Genomic DNA, 21483 nt, shown 5'->3' with positions numbered 1-21483 from the left:
CACACATACACATATATGTTTATGTATATCTATAGGACCAATCTTATAAGACCAAAGCAGAAATATCCTAAAGTCCTGAAAAAAAGCAGGGTTGGAAGGCACTTTAAAGACCATGTAGTCCAGCCCTGTGCCTAAGGCAGAAAGCCAAGATTACAGCCTCCAGCCTCCACCAAAGCTGGCTAGAGAATTTTGGGAGTCCACTCACCTTCAAGGGGCCATAGCTGAGAAATACCGTTCTACGTTTTACAGGATCCAATCTGAGTCGGTCACCAGGACCTAAGTTTTGTCTAAGCTACAATTTGGTCTAATCTTCTATTTAAGACACACACACACACAAATGGTCTTCTTCAAGGGTCCCTTGCCTGCATTTCTGCTGAATGGACATTTCGTATAATAATACATTGTTTTGTCGCCACAAGAGTTAAGAGATGGAGCGACCGCAACGTAACAGGAAGCAGGAAAGAAAGCAAGCTGACAGAAAAATGCACGCCTCCCCCAAAGAATTCATAGTCAAAACTTGCCTAGCACGTGACAGATGGTTTCCTGAGTCCTTTGCATCACACACACACACACACACACACACACACACACACACACACACACACACGAACATATATCCAGGGCACATCTTGTGACTTCTTTCTTTGCCACTGCACTTTTTTGTCACAATTCTTAAGTAGACCACAACCTACTTCTTGCTAAGCTAAAAAAAATGTGGGACCGACAGCATCCATCCACCAGGTAGATTCGTAACTGGCTGACCAACCGTACTCAACGAGTAGTCCTTAATGGTTCCGCATCCACACGGAGGGAAGGAAGCAGTCGGGTGCCACCAGGTTCCGTCTTAGGCCCAGGACTCTTCAATTAACTTCATAAATGGCTTAGATGATGGAATAGGAGGGGAACAGATCAAATTTTCAGATGACACTAAGCTGGCAGGAATAGCCAACACCCAAGAAGATAGGCTGAAGGTCCAGATGGACCTTGACAGACTTGAAGAATAGAATAGAATAGAATAGAACAGAACAGAATAGAATAGAATAGAATAGAACAGAACAAAGTGGAATGGAACGGAATAGAATAGAATAGAATGGAATGGAATGGAATAGAATAGAATAGAATAGAATAGAATAGAATAGAATAGAATAGAATAGAATATTCCAGACATTGACCACTCAGCGAAGAGAACGCAGTTGCTCTTAATATGATCACAGAGGTCATTTATGTAGAGTATGAAGAGGGTTGGTCCTAGAACACTGCCTTGGGGGACACCACTATTGACAGGTACAGAATTTGATAGGACTCTCCCAATTTTGACCATTTGTTGTCTGTTTGACAGGAATGCTTCTGTCCAGTTGTGCAGGTGTCCAGAGATACTATAAGATTTTAGTTTTAGGAGTAGTTTGTCATGTACCACTAAATCAAAGGCTTTACAGAAGTTTGTGTAGATTGCGTCTATTGCTTTGCCCTGATTGAGTTGTGTAGTCCATAGGTTTTTGCAGTGTAAGAGTTGCAGATTGCAGGATAGTTTTTTTCTGAAACCAAATTGTTTATTAGAGAGTAGGTTGTTTGTCTCTAAGTGGAGGATGATGGATTGGTTAATAATTGATTCCATGACTTTACAGGTGACGCAGCATAAGGAGATTGTTCTGTAATTTTCAACTAGGCTGGGGTCTCCCTTTTTGAAGATGGGGATGACCGTGGTTTGTGACCATAGTTTTGGCAAGGAGCTGGTCCTGAAAGATTTTTCAAAGATTATGCTTAGAGGCTCTGCTATGGCAGTGGATAGCTTTTTTAAGAAGTAGGCACATATTCCATCCGGTCCAATAGATAGAGATGGTTTTAGATTGCGTAGTGCTTTTTCAACAATGTCTTCTGTAAAATCAATATGTATTAGATCATTGTAGTTGTCTGTGGTTCGGCTAGGAAATACTGGGCATGATCCATTGCTGTTTACAAACACTGAGCCAAAGAATGTATTAAAGAAGTTGGCTTTGATGGTGTCGTCATTGCAGTCTTTACCATTAGGTCCTATCAGGTGGGATGGACCTTGAGTTTTTTAGTTTGTTGTTTACAAAATTGTAGAAAGCGCAGGTGGAATTGGTGCATAGAAGGTTTTCCTCTTAAACAAGACATTAAACAATGTGATAATTGGTGCATTCAGTCTTTATCTTGTGGCATAAACTTTTGTATCGACTTTTGAAGTTGGCAACGTGACCAGATTTGTTTTTCCGCCAAAGTGATTTCTTTTTGGATTGAAGTTTCCTTATTGTTATGGGTAATCTGTTTTTTTCTGGTTTTGGGAGTTGTTGTTGGTACATATAGTTTGATGACTCCTTTGACTTCGAGTAAAAATATGTTGTAATGGTCTTCTACAGTATTGCATCCAGTGAATAGAAATTGCCAATCAAGGGATGAGAGATCGTTGTTTATAAGATCATAGTTGCCTTTTTTGAAGTTATAATTGGGGATTCCATCGTTGTGATGATTTTTGTGTGGACATATGTTGAGACAAAAATCAATCATGTTGTGGTCACTGTTGGAAAAGGGTTCTTTAATTTTATGCCGGGTTATGTGCATTTAAAGTGACAGTAAAGTTATTCTGTTCTGTTCCGTTCTGTTCTCATTCCAATTCTATTCTGTTCTAATTCTATTCTACATTTTCTATTCCATTCCATATTTTATTTTATTTATTTTTCTTGTCTTCTCTTCAATTCCATTCCATTCCATATTGTCTATTCCATTCTATATTTTATTTTATTTTCTTCTTTTTCTTTTCTATTCCATTCCAATCCATTCCATATTTTCTATTCTATTCCATATTTTTTTCTTTTCTTTTCTTTTCTATTCTATTCCATTCCATATATTCTATTCTATTCTATTCCTATTCCTATTCCTATTCCTTATTCTATTCTATGTTTTCTATTTTATTTTATTCTATTCTATTCCATATTTTATTTTATTTTCTATTCTATTCTGTATTTTCTCTTGTATTTTATTCTATCCTATTCCATATTTTTCTGTTTTATTCTATTCTATTCTAGTATAGTACAGTCCATTTTCATTTATTCATTTACTTCTATCATGGTTATGCCGTGTATACTGGAGGTGGTGACCCTTTGAGAGCTGCATGCATGAAATTTCATTTTAAGGTATGCAGCTTAGTGTACATTTAAAGTGACAATAAAGTTATTCTCTACGTCTATGTCTCTACCTGCCTGGGGAAACATTGACTCCTGCTGCAAGAAGGAAGGTGTAAGAAGATCTAAGAAGCTGAGAGAAGGCACAGAAAGAGGCAGGCTTTTCTTTTGTTTTTGGTCGTTTGCATCAGCCTACCTCAAAGGGTTGCTGTGGGAATAACAGGAAGGGACATCCAAACTCAGTCCTTGACTGCCTTGAATTCTCTGAGAAATGCAAGATTATATTTTTTAAAAGTGTCCTCCCCCCCACCCCCCAAAGCCACGATTAATCCCAACAAATGCACTCATTTCAGTCTTTATTATGACAAGCTGGTCTTTTCACTCAAGCAGACGACCACATGAAGGTATATAACAGCTGCCCGCCCGTGTCTCTGATGGTCTTTCCCGCTCATGGAGTTGAGTGCTCTTCACCCCCTCCTTGAGTCAGAAAAATGGTATGGCCTTGAAGGGGCTGTCGCCTCCACAGCTGAAGCTCCTCCCACCTCTGTCTTTTCCAAGTCTCTCGTCAAATGGCCTCTCCTGATTGGTGCATCTGCTGATCGCGATTGGTTTCTCCCCCTGGCCTCCTTCCGCTCACCCCCCAATCAGTAAGGAGATTCTCGCCAATCAGGGCACTGAAACAATAAAAGGGGAGGGTCTCTCTGCTCGGTTCCTGCCCACTTTGGGCATCTCCCAAATTAAAACAAGGGGTGATTGAGGAATGGAAGGAAGATACCAAAGCAGAAATAGGGTGGTAAACCCTTCCTCACTAGTCCTTGACTTACAGCCGCAATTAGGGCCAGAATTTCAGTTGCTAAGCAAGGTGGTTGTTTATGTCAGTCATGCCCAATTATACCACCTTTTTTTTTTTTTTTGCCATGGCTGTTAAGCAAATCACTGCTATTGTTAAATGAATCACACAGTCATTAAGTGAATCCGGCTTCCCCTATTGACTTTACTGGATGGGAAGGTGGCACATGGGGATCACATGGATTGCCGCAACCACCCTACATATATATGAGGGTTGCCAAGCACCTGAATTTAGTTCACATGTCAAGGTCGTAAGTCTGAGGACGGCCCTAACTCACTGTTTTTCAATGCCGTTGTAATTTGGAACGGTCATTAAATGAGGACTACCTGTCCTGAATCGATCTTCTGCTCAGCTGTTAGCAAGCCTGAACTGGGGGGAGGGGAGAAAGGTAGGGTCTGCTTGGGCAGGGGGGTTGGACTAGATAACCTACAAGGTCCCTTCCAACTCTGTTGGTCTCTATCTAAAACGTAATCATATTTGAGTTTTTGCAACACAGGTTTGTTTCCGACTTTGGAAAGGCAGTGGAAAGTTTCTCCTTTTGGTTTGGTTTTGTTTTTTTACGCAAGGGAACCGCCAAATATCTTTTTGTTTTCCAAATGTGGTGTTTGCGGAATGAAAATATCATGTCGCTTTCTCCAAATCGGTTTTCCCTGCTCAGTTTCTGTCCGGTTCCTCCCTGGTACGGAAGGTTCTATTTATCTAAAGCTAGTGAAAGAGAACCTCCAGGTTTAAGAGCAGTCTACCTGTGAGTTTTGAGGAGGTTTTTTTGGGGGGGGGGGAAGGTGCCACCTTTTGTCTTATTGTGGATCCTCCAGTGAGGCTGTTAAGAAGGAAAACAGCATCTACCTCTCTGGAGGTGGGAGACAATTTTCCACCTGCGCATACCTGTGGCTGGGAGGACTTCAACTCCCAGAATTCCCCAGCCAGCATTGGAATGCTGGGAGTTGAAGTCCCCCCATCTTTTAAGCATGCTAGCTGGGGAATTCTGGGAGTTGAAATCCACTCTCTTTAAAGCATGTGGGCTGGGGAATTCTGGGAATTGAAGTCCCATCTCCTTAAAGCATGTGGGCTGGGGAATTCTGGGAGTTGAAATCCACTCTCTTTAAAGCATGTTGGCTGGGGAATTCTGGGAATTGAAGTCCCATCTCCTTAAAGCATGTGGGCTGGGGAATTCTGGGAGTTGAAATCCACTCTCTTTAAAGCATGTGGGCTGGGGAATTCTGGGAATTGAAGTCCCATCTCCTTAAAGCATGTGGGCTGGGGAATTCTGGGAGTTGAAATCCACTCTCTTTAAAGCATGTTGGCTGGGGAATTCTGGGAATTGAAGTCCCATCTCCTTAAAGCATGTGGGCTGGGGAATTCTGGGAATTGAAGTCCACACCTATCTTGAAAGGTGAGAAATGCTGGGCCTTAAGAGCTTTTGATGACTCTCAAGTCACACCTCTCTTTTTGGCTGGACGCCCTGTACCCGGGAGACTTGGAAAGGGGCAGGGGGCGCTGAGACGACGGCACCCCACGGATGAGGGCCATTCTCCGGCAAGATGGGAGACAGCTGCTCTTCCTTCCCATCTTCACCTGAACCGCCAGTCCGGTTCCTTCTGCCCAGCCTGGACAACAACACCAAGGCGACCAGCAGCACCCCAGCAACGGCACACAGCACCACCCCGACGGCTCGGGAGAGGCCCAGGGCACCGTTGTACTCTACGGCTCGCTGGTCCAGCACCACAAACTCAGCTTCCCCAATGTCTTCCAACTTGGAGGGCAGGACCGACCCCGTGGTTAAAGCCGCCAGGCCGATCAGCAACAGCAGAATCCCGACGGAGAGCGTCACCTTGAAACGAGAAGGTAGAATGAGAGACAGCTTGGGCAGCGTCCTGGCCTAGGCTTCTTCCCAAGATCACGAAGCCGAACTCCTCGTCCCGATAAAAGCCCTTTTTATTTAGGTTCAAAGGAATTCCTCGCCAGCAAAGTCCCGACAAACAGTCTTTCCTGAGATTGCACAACTACAGACCTTGATCAGGCTGGGAGAGTTGCCAGGCCGATAGCTTCCAAACGCCATGCTGTAGCAGCAATGACTTAGCAAGGAGTCAGGAACAGGTCTTCACCCTAATGAATTGAACTAACTGCAAACCCCACTCCCCTTTCACTCCTCTTTTTATTCCCTTTGGGAGGGGCCATTCACTGTCCACCTGTGGCTTTACTTCCAAGTCGGCCCTTGTTCCTCAGCTGTTCCCTTCGTCTGGCAGCTCTGTGCATGAGCACACTGGGAACAGGCTCCAGCTGTTCTTCTTCCCCACTGATCTCCGACTCTGAAGGTAGCTGATAACTGTCGGAGGGCCCTGGCCCCATCTCTGCCTCTGACAACTCATCAGAGCCTTCCCCAGACTCCAGGACTGGCCCGTGTTCCTCCCCAACCTCCTCACTGTCTGAGTCTGCCACCAGCTCCACTGGCCGCTGGTGCGCCACAACAGGCGGGGTTGGTCTGGATGATCTATGAGGCCCCTTCCAACTCTGTTCATCTGTCTGTCTGTATCCTTGTGCACTAATTCTGAGAAGGACCAGGGGAGACAGGATAGCAGTCTTCCAAAATCTGAGGGGCTGCAACAGAGAGGAGGAAGGGGGTCAAGCTATTCTCCAAGGCACCTGAAGGCCATAGAAGGAACAATGGATGGAAACTGAACAAGGAGAGATTCAACCTGGAAATAAGGAGAAACTTTCTGTCAGTGAGAACAATCAACCCATGGAACAGAATTTGCCCTCGGAAGTTGTGGGAGCTTCATCACTTGAGACTTTCAAGAAGAGACTGGACTGCCATCTGTCAGAAATGGTGTAGGGTCCCCCGCTTGGGCGGGGGGTTGTACTAGATGACCTACAAGGTCCCTTCCAACTCTGATTATCTGTTAAATCTGACAAATGGCAGTCCAATCTCTTCTTGAAAGCCTCCAGGGATGAAGCTCCCACAATTTCCGAAGGCAACTTCTGTTCTACTGCTTGATTGTCCTCACTGTCAGAAAGTTTCCCCTTATTTCCAGGTTGAATCTCTCCTGGTTCAGTTTCCATCCATTGTTCCTTGTCCGGCCTTCAAAGATGCCTTGGAGAATAGCTTGACCCCTCTTCCTCCTCTCTGGGGCAGCCCCTCAAATATTGGAAGGCTGCTCTCCTGTCTCCCCTGGTCCTTCTCTTCCCTAGACTAGCCAGGCCCAGTTCCTGCAACCGTTCTTCATTTGTTTTAGTCTCCAGTCCCCTAATCCTCCTGGTTGCTCTTCTCTGTACTTTTTCTAGAGTCTATATAAAAACATTTCCAGCTGAGGAATTCTGGGAGTTGAAGTCCACTTGTCTTAAAGTGGTCAAGGATGTGAAACACTGACCTTAAGATCCACTCCTTGCCTGCAGATGGCGCCAGAGCCACCCCAGAGGCTAACCAAAGTGGGTCCCAGATGTGTCCTGACCAGAAAGGGGAAAAGGCTGCAAATCAGTTCTTGGGACCCCCAATTTCTCAAAAGCCCTACCCTGTTTCCCTGAAAATAAGCCCCGACTGGAAAATAAGCCCTAGCATTGATTTTCTTTTTAAGGATTCTCATAAGATATTATGTATTATAATTACCCCCCAAATAAGCCCCAGTTAAGATTGTCAGCCAGACGGATGCCTTTGGAACCGTATTTCCCTGAAAATAAGACCTAACCGGAAAATAAGCCCTAATGCGTCTTTTGGAGCAAAATTTAATATAAGACCGGGTCTTATTTTCGGGGAAACATGGTATGCAACCTTCCAGCATATGTTTGACTCCAACCCAACATTTATGCCACTGAATCTGATGTTTTCCCACTTAGCTGCTTGACTTAAAGCTGGGGGTGTCTCCCAACTTGGCCACTTTACAGATAACAGATCATCAGAGTTGGAAGGGACCTTGTAGGTCATCTAGTCCAACCCCTTGCCCAAGCGGGAGACCCTACACTATTTCTGACAGAGGGCAGTCCAGTCTCTTGTTGAAAGTCTCAAGTGATGAAGCTCCCACAACTTCTGAGGGCAAATTCTGTTCTATGGGTTGATTGTTCTCACTGTCATAAAGTTTCTCCTTGTTTCCAGGTTGAATCTCTCCTTGTTCAGTTTCCATCCATTATTCCTTGTCTGGCCTTCGGGTGCTTTGGAGAATAGCTTGACCTCCTTCCTCCTCTCTGGGGCAGCCCTCAAATATTGGAAGATGCTCTCCTGTCTCCCCTGGTCCTTCTCCTCCCTAGACTAGCCAGGCCCAGTTCCTGCAACCTGCTCATTGTATGTTTTAGCCTCCAGTCGCCCTCATCATCCTGGTTGCTCTTCTCTGCCCTCTTTCTAGAGTCTCAACATCATTCTAGAGCAGTGGTGGCTAACCTTTTGGGCCCTGCCCAAAATCATGTGCGCGCTTGCACGCCGCACTCGCGTGCCGGCACCCAGAAGGCAATGCATGCCCCCCATACCCCCTATGCATGCGCACATAATCCCCACCCATCCATACCACTCCCTTACCTGCACTGTGCCACAGCTGATTTTCGGCCGGTTTGAGGTTGCTTGGCCTCCCAGAGCTTGAGGAAGGCTTCTGCAGGCGTTGCAGGCCGAAAACCAGGCCGGTTTCGCCACTTCTGGTATTTTCGAAAACAGGAAGTGATGAAACGGGCCTAGTTTTTGGCTTGCAAAGCCTGCAGAAGCTTCTTCGAGCCTCTGGGAGGCCAATAAAAGCTTCAAACCGGCTGAAAATCAGCTGTGAGGCTCACACATGTGCAGTGAGGTAAGTTTGCCTGCAGCTCGCATGCCGGCACAATTGGCTCTGCGTGTCACCTGTGGCATGCGTGCTATAGCTTTGCCCTCACGGTTCTAGAGTCTTTAACCCAAAGGTGCCTTTTTTTTTTTTTTCAAAGAGGCAACTGGACTTTCTTGGTTTTTTTTTTCTTTTTCTTTGAAGATGTTTCGCTTCTCATCCAAGAAGCTTCTTCAGCTCTTAACAGGACGGTGGGGAAATGGAAGGATTTATAGTCCTTGCAAGACAGCTGGTCACTTGCATCCTTTTAGAGCAGGGGTGTCAAACTCGAGGCCCACGGGCCGGATCGAGTCAATGGGCTGCGTAGATCTGGCCCACGGGGCTGGCTGGGAAATAGAGAAGGACCGGCCGGCGGTGCCTGTGCCAGGAAAAACACGGTGCCCCGTTTTGGCTGGTGGTGCGCTGTGGGAGGCTGTCCAGGCCCTCCCCTGTGCCCCGTTTTGGCTGGCAGAGGGCTATCAAAACTCAAAACAAAACAGAGAAATGTTTCCCCTTTTGCATTTGAGCATGCAAGAAGGGGCAGGAAAGGAAAAGAGGGAAGACAAAGAAAAAGGAGGAAAGATCGAAGGGAGCAAGGAAGGAGAATAAAGAGGGAAGGAAAAGGAAGGAAGGAAGGAAGGAAGGAAGGAAGGAAGGAAGGAAGGAAGGAAGGAAGGAAGGAAGGAAGGAGAAGGAGAGAAGAGAGATAGGAGGAGCAAGGAAGGAAGGAAGGAAGGAAGGAAGGAAGGAAGGAAGGAAGGAAGGAAGGCAGGAAGGAAGGAAGGAGAGAAGAGAGACAGGAGGAGGAAGGAAGAAGGAGAAGAGAGACAGGAGGAGGAAGGAAGGAAGGAAGGAAGGAAGGAAGGAAGGAAGGAAGGAAGGAAGGAAGGAAGGAAGGAAGGGAGAAGGAGAGAAGAGAGACAGGAGGAGGAAGGAAGGAGAAGGAGAGAAGAGAGACAGGAGGAGGAAGGAAGGAAGGAAGGAGAGAAGAGAGATAGGAGGAGCAAGGAAGGAAGGAAGGAAGGAAGGAAGGAAGAAGGAGAGAAGAGAGACAGGAGGAGGAAGGAAGGAGAAGGAGAAGAGAGACAGGAGGAGGAAGGAAGGAAGGAAGAAGGAGAGAAGAGAGACAGGAGGAGGAAGGAAGGAGAAGGAGAAGAGAGACAGGAGGAAGGAAGGAAGGAAGGAAGGAAGGAAGGAAGGAAGGAAGGAAGGAAGGAGAGAAGAGAGACAGGAGGAGGAAGGAAGGAGAAGGAGAAGAGAGACAGGAGGAGGAAGGAAGGAAGGAAGGAAGGAAGGAAGGAAGGAAGGAAGGAAGGAAGGAAGGAGAAGGAGAGAAGAGAGACAGGAGGAGGAAGGAAGGAAGGAGAGAAGAGAGATAGGAGGAGCAAGGAAGGAAGGAAGGAAGGAAGGAAGGAAGGAAGGAGAGAAGAGAGACAGGAGGAGGAAGGAAGGAAGGAAGGAGGAGAGAAGGAAGGAAGGAAGGAAAAAGAGGTTATAATCAGAGTGAGTGAGGGTCTCAAGGGAAGTCCTGCCTTAGTACTTGGCCATCAGAGCTATTAGTATTTCCTATATTATTATTATTATTATTATTATTATTATTATTATTATTATTATTATTATTATTAACACGCTCTGATGCTAAGGAGTTCTACTCCCCTCCCCACCTGAAAAAAAGAAATCTCTTCCAAATGCAAAACACAAGCAGAGGAGTTTCAGTTTCACAGCACCAAGCAGCTTTAGTACAGAACAGTTGAGATAAGCCACACCCAGGCTCCTTGCTGTCTCCTTCTTGCTCACGCAGCAAATACTATTTCAGTTTCCAAACAGCCCTCCACTCTCTCACACTCTGACAGGACACAAGCCAGATGAATACTGATGGATGCTGGTAGGCAGAGGCCGAATTTCTCCCCTCCTTATTTTCCTCCCCCAGACTAAGTCTGACCACTTAGTTTTGTAGCAAAGCACGGATATTGAACTAGTAAAGTTATATATTTTTAAAAAACCTAAACTCTTCCATGCTCTATTTATTTATTGACCAGAGCTATCCGAATTTGAATGTTTTGAATTTTTGCTATGTTCTGCTATTCCATTCTGCTTACAGGTAGTCCTTGTGTAATCAATAAAATAATCTCCCCACCTGCAGTCTGGACGTGGTGGGAAGGCCCTCTGTATGTGCTCAGAGAACGTGCCACAAAGCAGGAGTGCCTGGCTCCTGGTTGAGAAGTTCTCACCTTCCAGAAGACGGAGCTCCATCCGCCCTTGGTGGGAGACGTAGCAGCCTCTTCAAAATTGTCCTCCGAATGGGTGCCGGTGCAGTCCTCGTAGAACAGGTGCAGGTATGAACGGACGCCGTACCATTTGCCCTGCTCCATGTTGGGACCCCGCTGGCAGCCACACGTGGGCTCTCCGGCCGTGGCCATCAGTCCTGCCGCAAGGAGCAAGGGGACAGGTCAGACTGGCTTACACAGAAGAGAAAGAAGAAGGGAAGAGAAGAGAGGGGAGAAGAGAAGAGAAGAGAATGAAGTGGAATGGAATGGAATGGAATGGAATGGAATGGAATGGAATGGAATAGAATAGAATAGAATAGAATAGAATAGAATAGAATAGAATAGAATAGAGGAATGGATTGGATTGGAATGGAATGGAACGGAACGGAACAGAACAGAACAGAACAGAATAGAATAGAAAATATAGGATAGGATAGGATATAGAATAGAATAAACAGAACAGAATAGAATAGAATAAAGAATAGAACAGAATTTAAAATATAGGATAGAATAAAATAAAGAAGAGAAGAGAAGATACATTTGTCAAGAATCATAAGGTATAACATTTAATGAGTCATAGACTTATATAGTAAATAGAATATAGTCATAGGGTACAAATAAACAATCAAATCATAATAGGAAACACTCAATATAAATTGTAAGGACACAAGCGATAAAATTGCAATCATAGTCACAAGTGGGAGGGGATGGGTGATAAAGGAGTGATGAGAAGGTTAATAGTAATAGTAGTGCAGACTTTGTCAATAGTTGGACAGTGTTGAGGGAATTATTTGTTTAGCAGAGCGATGGCGTTCGGGGGAAAACTCCCCTCGTGTCTAGTTGTTCTGGTGTGCAGGGCTCTATAGCGTCGTTTTGAGGGAAGGAGTTGAAACAGTTTATATATCCAGGATGTGAAGGGTCTGTAGATATTTTCACAGCCCTCTTTTTGACTCGTGCAGTATAAAAGTTCCTCCATGGAAGGCAGGTGGGTAGTAATTGTTGTTTCTGCGGTCCTAATTCCTCTCTGGAGTCTGTGTCTCTCCTGTTGGGTTGCAGAACCGAACCAGACAGTTGTAGAGGTGCAGATGACAGACTCCATCATTCCTCTGTAGAACTGGATCAGCATAATTATAGGCAGTCCTCGAGTTATGACCACCATCGAGTCCAAAACTTCTGCTGCTAAGCGAGCTGGTTGCTAGTTTTTGCCCCATTTTACAACTTTCCTTCCCCCCCCCCCGTTGTTAAGTGAATCTGGCCATTGATTTTTTGCCTGTCAGAAGTTCACAAAAAGTGATCGCATGACGCCAGGACACTGCGACTGTCGTAAACGTGAGTCAGTCGTCAGGTATCTGAATGTCAATCCGGTGACATTCTGTGGGGATGCTGCTATGGGTCACAGGTGTGAAAAACGGTCGTAAGTCGCTTTTTTCAGTGTCGTAACTTTCAAAGGTTCTGGAGATTTTGTGATGAGGCGTGAGCGGTATTTTGCTTTTTAGAGAGAGAGAGAAGATTCAAACTGCAAATGAAAATTATTTTTTGGGGGGGTGGGGAAATGTTCATCAACACTTGAACCCAGGACCATCAGCCTGTAGCACAGGAGAGGGGCTGCCCCCAAAGAGGCAGGAGAGGTCTGACAAATGATGAAGGGTGATGCCACCCGGATCTTCCTTCAAAATTGGGGCTCCCTTGCACCCCTTGGAATCAGAAGGTGGTCGTGGGTACGCAGAAAATGGGCACTCCCTCCCTGTGGGTGGTAAACCCAGGGCATCCCCCCCCTCCCCTGCCCCCCCCTCCCCACCAAACCTATCCATGAAGCCAGCCTGCCCAGCTGGCTGGGCCTGGGCTGGCAGCATCCTCTATTCCCCCCCACACCCCGATTGGCCGTTGCCATGGGAACTGCCTCCATACAGATGAGGACGGATGGTGGGAAAGTCAGCCATCCTTGCCTTGCCTCGGCTGCAAAGAAGCCAAGACGGGTTGCAATAGTAGGCGGAGGGAGGGAGGGAGGGGGAGGGAGGGAGGGAAGGAAGGAAGGAAGGAAGGAAGGAAGGAAGGAAGGAAGGAAGGTCGGTCTATGCAATTGTAAAAATTTTCTTGGTTTGACAAGGCAGAAAATCCATCTTTCTCTTCCCTCCCTCCCTCCCTTCCTTTCCCTCTCTTCCTTCTTTCCCTCCTCCCTTTCCCTCTCTCCCTCGCTTCTTCCTCCCTCCCTCCCCTTCTTTCCTTCCTTCCTTCCTCCCTTCTTTCTTTCCTCCCTCCCTTTCCATTCTCCCCCTCGCTTCTTCCTCCCTCTCTCCCCTTCCTTCCTCCCTTCTTTCTTTCCTTCCTCCTTTTCCATTCTCTCCCTCGCTTCTTCCTCCCTCCCTCCCCTTCCTTCTTTCCTTCCTCCCTTCTTTCTTTCCTCCCTCCCTTTCCCTTCTCTCCCTCGCTTCTTCCTTCCTTCTTCCCTTCCTCCCTTCCCTTTCCTCCTTCCCTTCATCCCTTCTTTGCTCCCTCGCTCCCTCTGTTCCTTCCTTCCTTCCTTCCTCCCTTTCTTTCTTACTTTCCTTTTTTCTTTCTCTCTTTCTTTGTAACTTTGAATGGTCACTAAATGAATTACTGTAAGACGAGGACTACCTGTACTCGCTCGAGGAACTGGGTTTCACAAAATTCTGCAACCAGGGTCCCCTAGGCGCTTAATCAAAGTTAAAACGATCCAGGCTGACTCGTCCGCTCGCGTGATATTTGCACAGCATCCGGAAGGGCTTGGCAGTGGTCCCACTTCCCTGCTCCAGACCCTGTTCCCTCAAGCCCAACTTAGAGCGAAAGAAAAGAAAGGAACCTCAAGCCCGTTTTGGAATCAAACCAGGTGTGGGGCATCCACTTTCCTCCACAAATGCCCTCTTCACACATTCCTCCTGCCTTATGAATGGATCGATGGATGGACAGGTGAGTGGATAGAGAGGTAGACAGATGAGATAGAGGTAGGTAGGTAGGTAGAGCTAGATAGAGCTAGATAGAGCTAGATAGATAGATAGAGAGAGAGAGAGAGAGAGAGAGAGAGAGGGCTAGATAGATAGTTAGAGATAAATAGAGATAGATAGATAGATAGATAGATAGATAGATAGATAGATAGATAGATAGATAGATAGATAGATAGATAGATAGATAGATAGATAGATAGATAGAAAGAATAGTGACAGAATATTAGAGGTATGTCATATAAATTATAGGGGGAAAGACTATAAAGGCAGGGTATTAGAGAGAGAATAGACAAACGAATTAGATAGATGGTAGGTAGGTAGGTAAATAGGTAGGTAGATAGATAGATAGATAGATAGATAGATAGATAGATAGATAGAATAGTGACAGAATATTAGAGGTATGTCTTATATAAATTATACGGGGAAAGACTATAAAGGCAGGGTATTAGAGAGAGAATAGACAAACGAATTAGATAGATGGTAGGTAGGTAGGTAAATAGGTAGGTAGATAGATAGATAGATAGATAGATAGATAGATAGATAGATAGATAGAATAGTGACAGAATAGAGAGAATAGACAAGAGAGAGAATAGACAAACGAATTAGATAGATGGTAGGTAGGTAGGTAAATAGATAGATAGATAGATAGATAGATAGATAGATAGATAGATAGATAGATAGATGATAGAGAGATAGATAGATAGATAGATGATAGATAGATAGATGATAGATAGATAGATAGATAGATGATAGATATGATGATAGATGGATAGATAGATAGATAGATAGATAGATAGATAGATAGATAGATAGATAGATAGATGATAGATAGATAGATAGATAGATAGATAGATAGATAGATAGATAGATAGAATGCATGGATGGACAAATGGACAGAGACAGATAGATGATAGATACTGTGGATGGATGTACAGATGGATAGATAGACAGATAGAGAGTGGGGAAGGTACGTAGGTAAACAGGTGGGCCAGTCAATAGATGAGATAGATAGATGATAGATAGATGAGCAAGAGAGAGAGAGAGAGATGAGCTAGCTAACTAGAGATAGATGATTGTTAGAGCAAAAAATGATAGATGAAAGGTGGGTGGGTGGATAGGTAAGTAGGTAGACAGATCAACGTATAGGTACGATACATAGAATCTGGACCCAGGAGACAAATTCTCTCCTTTCCCCACTCCTGGTTGTGTCTCTTTAAACAGATGTTGCCCAAAACCAGCAGCTGCATTTTTTTTTAACAGGGTAAACCTGGTGGGTTTGTTTGTCTCTGCCCTCACCTGGAGTCATTCGGGAGCTGGGATCCAAACGCTGCCTCTGAATCACCCCTGTACTTTTCCTGTTTTTTTTTCCCCTTTTCCCCCCCCCCCTCACCCTGGATGTCCGAGCTGAGAGCCAGCCACCTCTGGCTGAAGCTGCCCCCCTCCCCCTCCCCCCACACACCTTACATGCTGCTCACCTGTGTTGGGGTGCCACCCAAGCCTTCTTCAGTGCCTCCTTGTTGGGACATATCCTTCGCGCCGGTTCTGCTGGCAACCCTCGTGGTCCTCAGCAGCAGGCAGAGAATAGCAATCCAGGATGTCCTTCTGCAGGCGAGCCAGGTGAGGAACCAGAGGTCTGGATCCGGTCATCCGTATGACAAGAGGTGGACAACCACCCATCGGCTGCAAGAATCGCTGGCCAGAACCCAACAGCGGGGACGGCGGGGGGGTCCTTGCAAACCCACCAAGGAAGGAACTTGAGTTACCATCAGAAACCAACCACCGAGTATCTGTTTCCCTGTCTGCTTGCTGCAGTTTTTTGGGGGAGGGGGAGCTGCCTCACCCCCCCCTCCATGCCTGAGTCATGGTGCTGGGCTCCCCACCTCTGCCAGGCACCAAGGAAATCAGTGTTCAGCAGGCAACAAGGCAGAAACCTCTTTCTCCGGGCGATTTGTGGGTCCTGCGCAAATCTGGTTAGTTGCTTGGCTTGTGGGCACCACCTGTCTCTGTTTTGGCTGGAATCTCTCATTTTCCTCCCCATAAGCTGCCTGCACATGGATGCCAGCATCTTCGTCTCGCTTTGGGAAGAGGCGGCTTCTTGCAACAATGCTTCCCCTTCCTTTACACGGAGCTTCTTAACACACAGAGAGCAGTCGTTGACGTAACTTTTCTGTTTTTAATGCTCCGATTGCTCGCAGGCTCTTTTTGTCTGATTTCTTTGTTTTATTTGTCGCCGACTGGTTTTGTGAACAACTCAAGGAGGCGAGCGTATCCAGCACACCTTCCTCTTCCTCTTTTCCTCATGACAGCAACCCTGTGAGGTTGGGCTGAGCGGAGAGAGAAAGGACTAGCTCAGAGTCACCCAGCCGACTTTCCTGCCTAAGTTGAGAATAGAACTCACCATCTCCCAGTGATTAGTCTGAAGTCACCCAATGGCTTTCCTGCCTAAGCCAGGACTAGAACTCACCGTCTCCTGGTGATTGACCCAAAGTCACCCAGCTGCCTTTTATGCCTAAGGCGGGACTAGAACTCAGCGTCTCCTGGTGATTAGTCCGAAGTCACCCAATGGCTTTCCTGCCTAAGGCGGGACTAGAACTCACCGTCTCCTGGTGATTGGCCCAAAGTCACCCAGCCGGCTTAAGGCAGGACTAGAACTCACCGTCTCCTGGTGATTGACCCAAAGTCACCCAGCTGCCTTTTATGCCTAAGGCGGGACTAGAACTCAGTGTCTCCTGGTGATTAGTCCGAAGTCACCCAATGGCTTTCCTGCCTAAGGCGGGACTAGAACTCACCGTCTCCTGGTGATTGGCCCAAAGTCACCCAGCCGGCCTAAGGCAGGACTAGAACTCACCGTCTCCTGGTGATTGGCCCAAAGTCATCCAGCTGCCTTTCATGCCTAAGGCGGGACTAGAACTCACCGTATCCTGGTGATTGACCCAAAGTCACCCAGCTGCCTTTCATGCCTAAGGCGGGACTAGAACTCAGTGTCTCCTGGTGATTGGCCCAAAGTCATCCAGCTGGTTTCATGGTAAGGTGGAACTAGAACTCAGTGTCTCCTGATGATTGACCCGAAGTCACCCAGCCAACTTTCATGCCTGAGGCAGGACTAGAACTCACTGTCTTCAAGTATTGGCCCAAAGCCACTCATCCAACTTTCCTGTGTAATAGGCAAGACTAGAACTCACTGTCTCCTAGTGATTTGTCCAAAGTCACCCAGCTAGCTTTCATGTCTAAGGCAGGACTAAAACTCACCATCTTCTGGTGATTGGCCTAAAGTCACCCAGCTGACTTTCATGCCTAGATTAGATAATGGACAAATGGACAGAGACAGATAGATAAATGATAGATACTGTGGAGAGATGGATGTACAGATGGATAGATAGACAGAGTTGGGAAGGTGCATAGGTAAACAGGTGGGTCAGTCAATAGATGAGATAGATAGATAGATGATAGATAGATAGATAGATAGATAGATAGATAGATAGATAGATAGATAGATAGACAGATAGATAAATGAGAGAGAGAGAGAGAGAGAGAGATGAGGTAGCTAACGAGATAGATGATTGATAGAGAAAAATGATAGATGATAGGTAGGTGGGTGGATAGGTAAGTAGGTAGACAGATCAACATATAGTTACGATATATAGAATCTAGACCTAGCAAACAACTCCTCTCTTTAAACTTCTGGTGACTGGCCCAAAGTCACCCAGCCGGCTTTCATGTCTAAGGCAGGACTAGAACTCCCCATCTTCTGGTGATTGTCCTAAAGTCACCCAGCTGGCTTTCATGCCTAAAGTGGGACTAGAACTCACCACCTCCCAGCTTTCTAGCCTGGTGGCTTAACCACTAAGCTAATCTGGCTCTGATCATGCCACTTGCTGAAACACAGCTTCCTTTCCTGACTCTTTCGGTGTCACGAAGCACCCAAGATGGTTTGTGCTCCGAAAGCCTTCTTAACCCGCGGAGAGGGATCTTGGGCAGAGATACCAAAGTCACCGTTGATTAGTTTTTCCTTCCGTTCTTTTAGATTACAAAACCATGAATTGTTTTCACATCATTCCAGTGAGACCAGAAGGGGATTCATACGGGAAGTCAAACCTCCACTTTTCTCTGTATGAAGCCCTGCCGGGCTCTTCTATTCGGTTTGCGAGGTCCTCCCCACACCCACAGAACCGGTAGTAAAAAAAATCTTTTGAATCCCACTACTGGTCCGTACCAAAATGTCCCATTCTGCCAGTTCTGTGGCTGTGGCTTGGTGGGTGTGACTTTCCTTTGGCCCAGAATGTAGTAGTGTGAATGCAACCGTTCTTAACCCGGATTTCGGGTGAAGCACCCAGCAGAACTGGGTGTGGTTTGTCTCTCATTCTCAGGGCTTAATCCTGGCTTGCCTCCAGAAGATGTGGGGGAATACAATACTTTTTAAAAGCAACTGGACAGCCATTTTGTCTGAAACGCTCTAGGGTCTTTTTGCTTGAGCACCCTGGGAGTGGGCTAGAGGGCCTTTAAGGTCCCCCCTCCAACTCTGTTATTCTTGGAAAATGCTGGAATTTGACATTTGCAACGCAAGCTCACCATCTGAAGAAGATAGATAGATAGATGATAGATAGATAGATAGATAGATAGATAGATAGATAGATAGATAGATAGATAGATAGATAGATAGATAGATACATGGTGGATGGATAGATGATAGATAGATGATGGATGGATGGATGGATGGATGGATGGATGGATGGATGGATGGATAGATAGATAGATAGATAGATAGATGATGGATGGATAGATGATAGATAGATGATGGATGGATAGATAGATAGATAGATAGATAGATAGATAGATGGATAGATAGATAGATGGATAGATAGATAGATAGATAGATAGATAGATAGATAGATAGATAGATAGATAGACAGATAGACAGACAGACAGACAGACAGACAGAAACAGTAGCACCATTGCAAACTCTGGCCTGACCAGGGTCTGATTTGGGTCATCCTGCAGGATCAGCCAATCCAGACAGCCAGGAAACAGCGGGGGTGAAGACCCCCTGCTTGGTTGCTAAGAGAGGAAGGGCACCGGGTGACGCAATGTTGCTGAGAGGAGTATCCCGCTGGGTGGGATTTGGGGGTGTCGTGCAAGGAAGACGCTGGCTCCCTGTTGCCAGGACACTGCTGTTGTCGGGAGAAAGGAAAAGGCGGGGCTTGTTGCTATGGCGCTTTGGGGTGACCGTTCTAGCAACCGAGAGTGGTGCCCCGATCACTCCATGGTACCCCTTGCCAATTTTTTTTTTTTCAGGGCTGCTTGTCGGGCCTCGACAGCTTGAAGATGGGTGGACTTCAACTCCCAGAATTCCCCAGCCAGCCTTTGCTGGCTGGGGAATTCTGGGAGTTGAAGTCCACCCATCTTCAAGCAGCCAAGGTTGTGAAACGCTACTCTGCAAGCATGTGATTGGTCCAGGGTTCATCACCAAGCAACCATTGCCATGGGATTCCAGGCACAGTTTCCATGGCAATGGACCAGTCATTCTTCTGAAGGCTGGATGCTTAATTTCCCTGATGCTTTTACCAGGCAGGATGAAAATGGGTGTGTGTGTGTGTGAGGGGGGGGGCACTAGGGGGAGATATCCATTAAATTTCATTGTATGTATACTGTGTATATATACGTACCATGACAATAAAGAATTCAATTCAATTCAATTGAAGGGGACATCTTTTCGTTCAGCTTGGGGCCCACCCAAGACCCAAGACAGTCTCTTGAGTGTTTAATGCATGCCCGGAATTAAAACCGAGATTGAAAAAGGAAGATTCTGGGACCAAGCCAAGATGGAAAGAGGAAGATTGGGGAAAGGATCAAGCGCATTTCACTAGATCTTCATTCATGGCTTGGATGGTAGTTGGTGGGATTGGTCCATAGGGTGGCTGTTTGTCCGAGCCACAGAGAATTTTTGTGGTCCTGAAGATCAGAGGCGAGAAGAATTGCAATCGCTCAAGAGGTTTGGTTCATTTCCTGGATGGACCCAGCGTGCTAGCTTCGCACAATACCACAGGCCAGCGTTTCTCAGCCTTGACCACTTGAAGAGATGGTGGATTTCAACTCCTCAGTCAGCATGGGTTAAGGAGAGTGGACTTCAACTCCCAGAATTCCTCAGCCAGCAGGCTTTAAGATGGGTGGACTTCAACTCCCATAATTCCCCAGCCAACATGCTTTTAGGAGAGTGGACTTCAACTCCCAGAATTCCCCAGCCAACATGCTTTTATGAGAGTGGACTTCAACTCCCAGAATTCCTCAGCCAGCAGGCTTTAAGATGGGTGGACTTCAACTCCCATAATTCCCCAGCCAACATGCTTTTAGGAGAGTGGACTTCAACTCCCAGAATTCCCCAGCCAACATGCTTTTAGGAGAGTGGACTTCAACTCCCAGAATTCCCCAGCTTTTAGGAGAGTGGACTTCAACTCCCAGAATTCCCCAGCTAGCATGCTTTTAGGAGAGTGGACTTCAACTCCCAGAATTCCCCAGCTAGCAGGCTTAAAGATGGGTGGATTTCAACTCCCAGAATTACTCGGCCAGCAGGCTTTGAGGAGGATGGACTTCAACTCCCAGAATTCCCTAGCTAGCAGGCTTTAAGATGGGTGGACTTCAACTCCCATAATTCCCTAGCCAACATGCTTTTAGGAGAGTGGACTTCAACTCCCAGAATTCCAATGTTGGTTGTGAAATTCTGGGAGTTGAAGTCCATCCACATTCAAATGACCAAGGTTGCCAAACACTGCCACAAATTTGCCAAGTAGGCTACCTGGTGTATTCACACAATAGATAATTCGAGTCCCCGCTTAGGTAAGAAAGCTGACTGGGTGACTTGGGGCCGATCACCAGGAGATTGTGAGTTCTAATCCCACCTTAGGCACGAAAGCCAGCTGGGTGACTTTGGGCCAGTCCCTTTCTCTCATCCCGACCCGCCTCACAGGGTTAAACCAAGGTTTCTTCATTCTTGGCAACTTTTAAGAATTAAAATTGGGGGCCTTGGTCATCATAAACGACCAAGGGTTGCTGTTGTGGGGAAAATAGGAGGAGGAAGGCCTATTAGGTATGTTTACTGCCTTGAGTTATGATCAAGGCAGGAGGGGGGTGGTGAAATCTGCAATAATAAAAAATAATTTTTCAAAGGTAGGATGCTCCCATCTCCCCAGATTCCCCTACCTGCTTCCTTGTTGGCGCCACCAGAGCTTGGATGCCAGCATGCCATTGGGCGATACCCGGACCCCTGTTGCCTTGGAGACAGCCTCCTCTCAGGGATGCGGGTGACGTCACTAGGATGCTGCTGGCTCAGGCATTTCCGAAGATGCTTTCAGAAAGCACAGGGGGGGCTGAAACAGGGATATTTCTTTCTCTCCCCGCTCCACCCTTTTAAAGGGTTTTGGTAGCCAACGAAAACACAACCCGTCCACTCGGAAGGACGGATCTTTCGTTGTAATTCGCAACGTGTACCTTGCGTTT

General features: G+C 46.4%; 1 protein-coding gene across 2 annotated transcripts; it reads right to left on the bottom strand.

Annotated features, from left to right (window-relative positions):
* Positions 1–5349: 5349 nt before the first annotated feature.
* NRSN2 (neurensin 2) lies at positions 5350–21357 on the bottom strand. Of its 2 annotated transcripts, none has more exons than XM_087928797.1 (3): positions 21187–21357; positions 10994–11187; positions 5350–5821 (listed from the first exon to the last, which is right to left on the bottom strand). In XM_087928797.1, the coding sequence occupies exons 1-3, from the start codon at positions 21230–21232 to the stop codon at positions 5426–5428; spliced, it is 636 nt and encodes a 211-aa protein (XP_087784923.1). In that variant the 5' UTR covers positions 21233–21357; the 3' UTR covers positions 5350–5425. The 2 variants fall into 2 exon arrangements, with proteins under 2 accessions (XP_087784923.1, XP_026579046.2); XM_026723261.2 differs by lacking the exon at positions 21187–21357 and adding an exon at positions 15468–15817.
* Between the last annotated feature and the right edge of the window lie 126 nt (positions 21358–21483).

The sequence above is a fragment of the Pseudonaja textilis genome, chromosome 3 (assembly GCF_049901715.1).
Source record: "Pseudonaja textilis isolate UNSWEBS1 chromosome 3, rPseTex1.2, whole genome shotgun sequence".
NCBI classification, from domain to species: Eukaryota; Metazoa; Chordata; class Lepidosauria; order Squamata; family Elapidae; genus Pseudonaja; species Pseudonaja textilis.
Note: the sequence above shows the minus strand (reverse complement) of the source record. Positions and strands in the feature narration are given on the sequence as shown.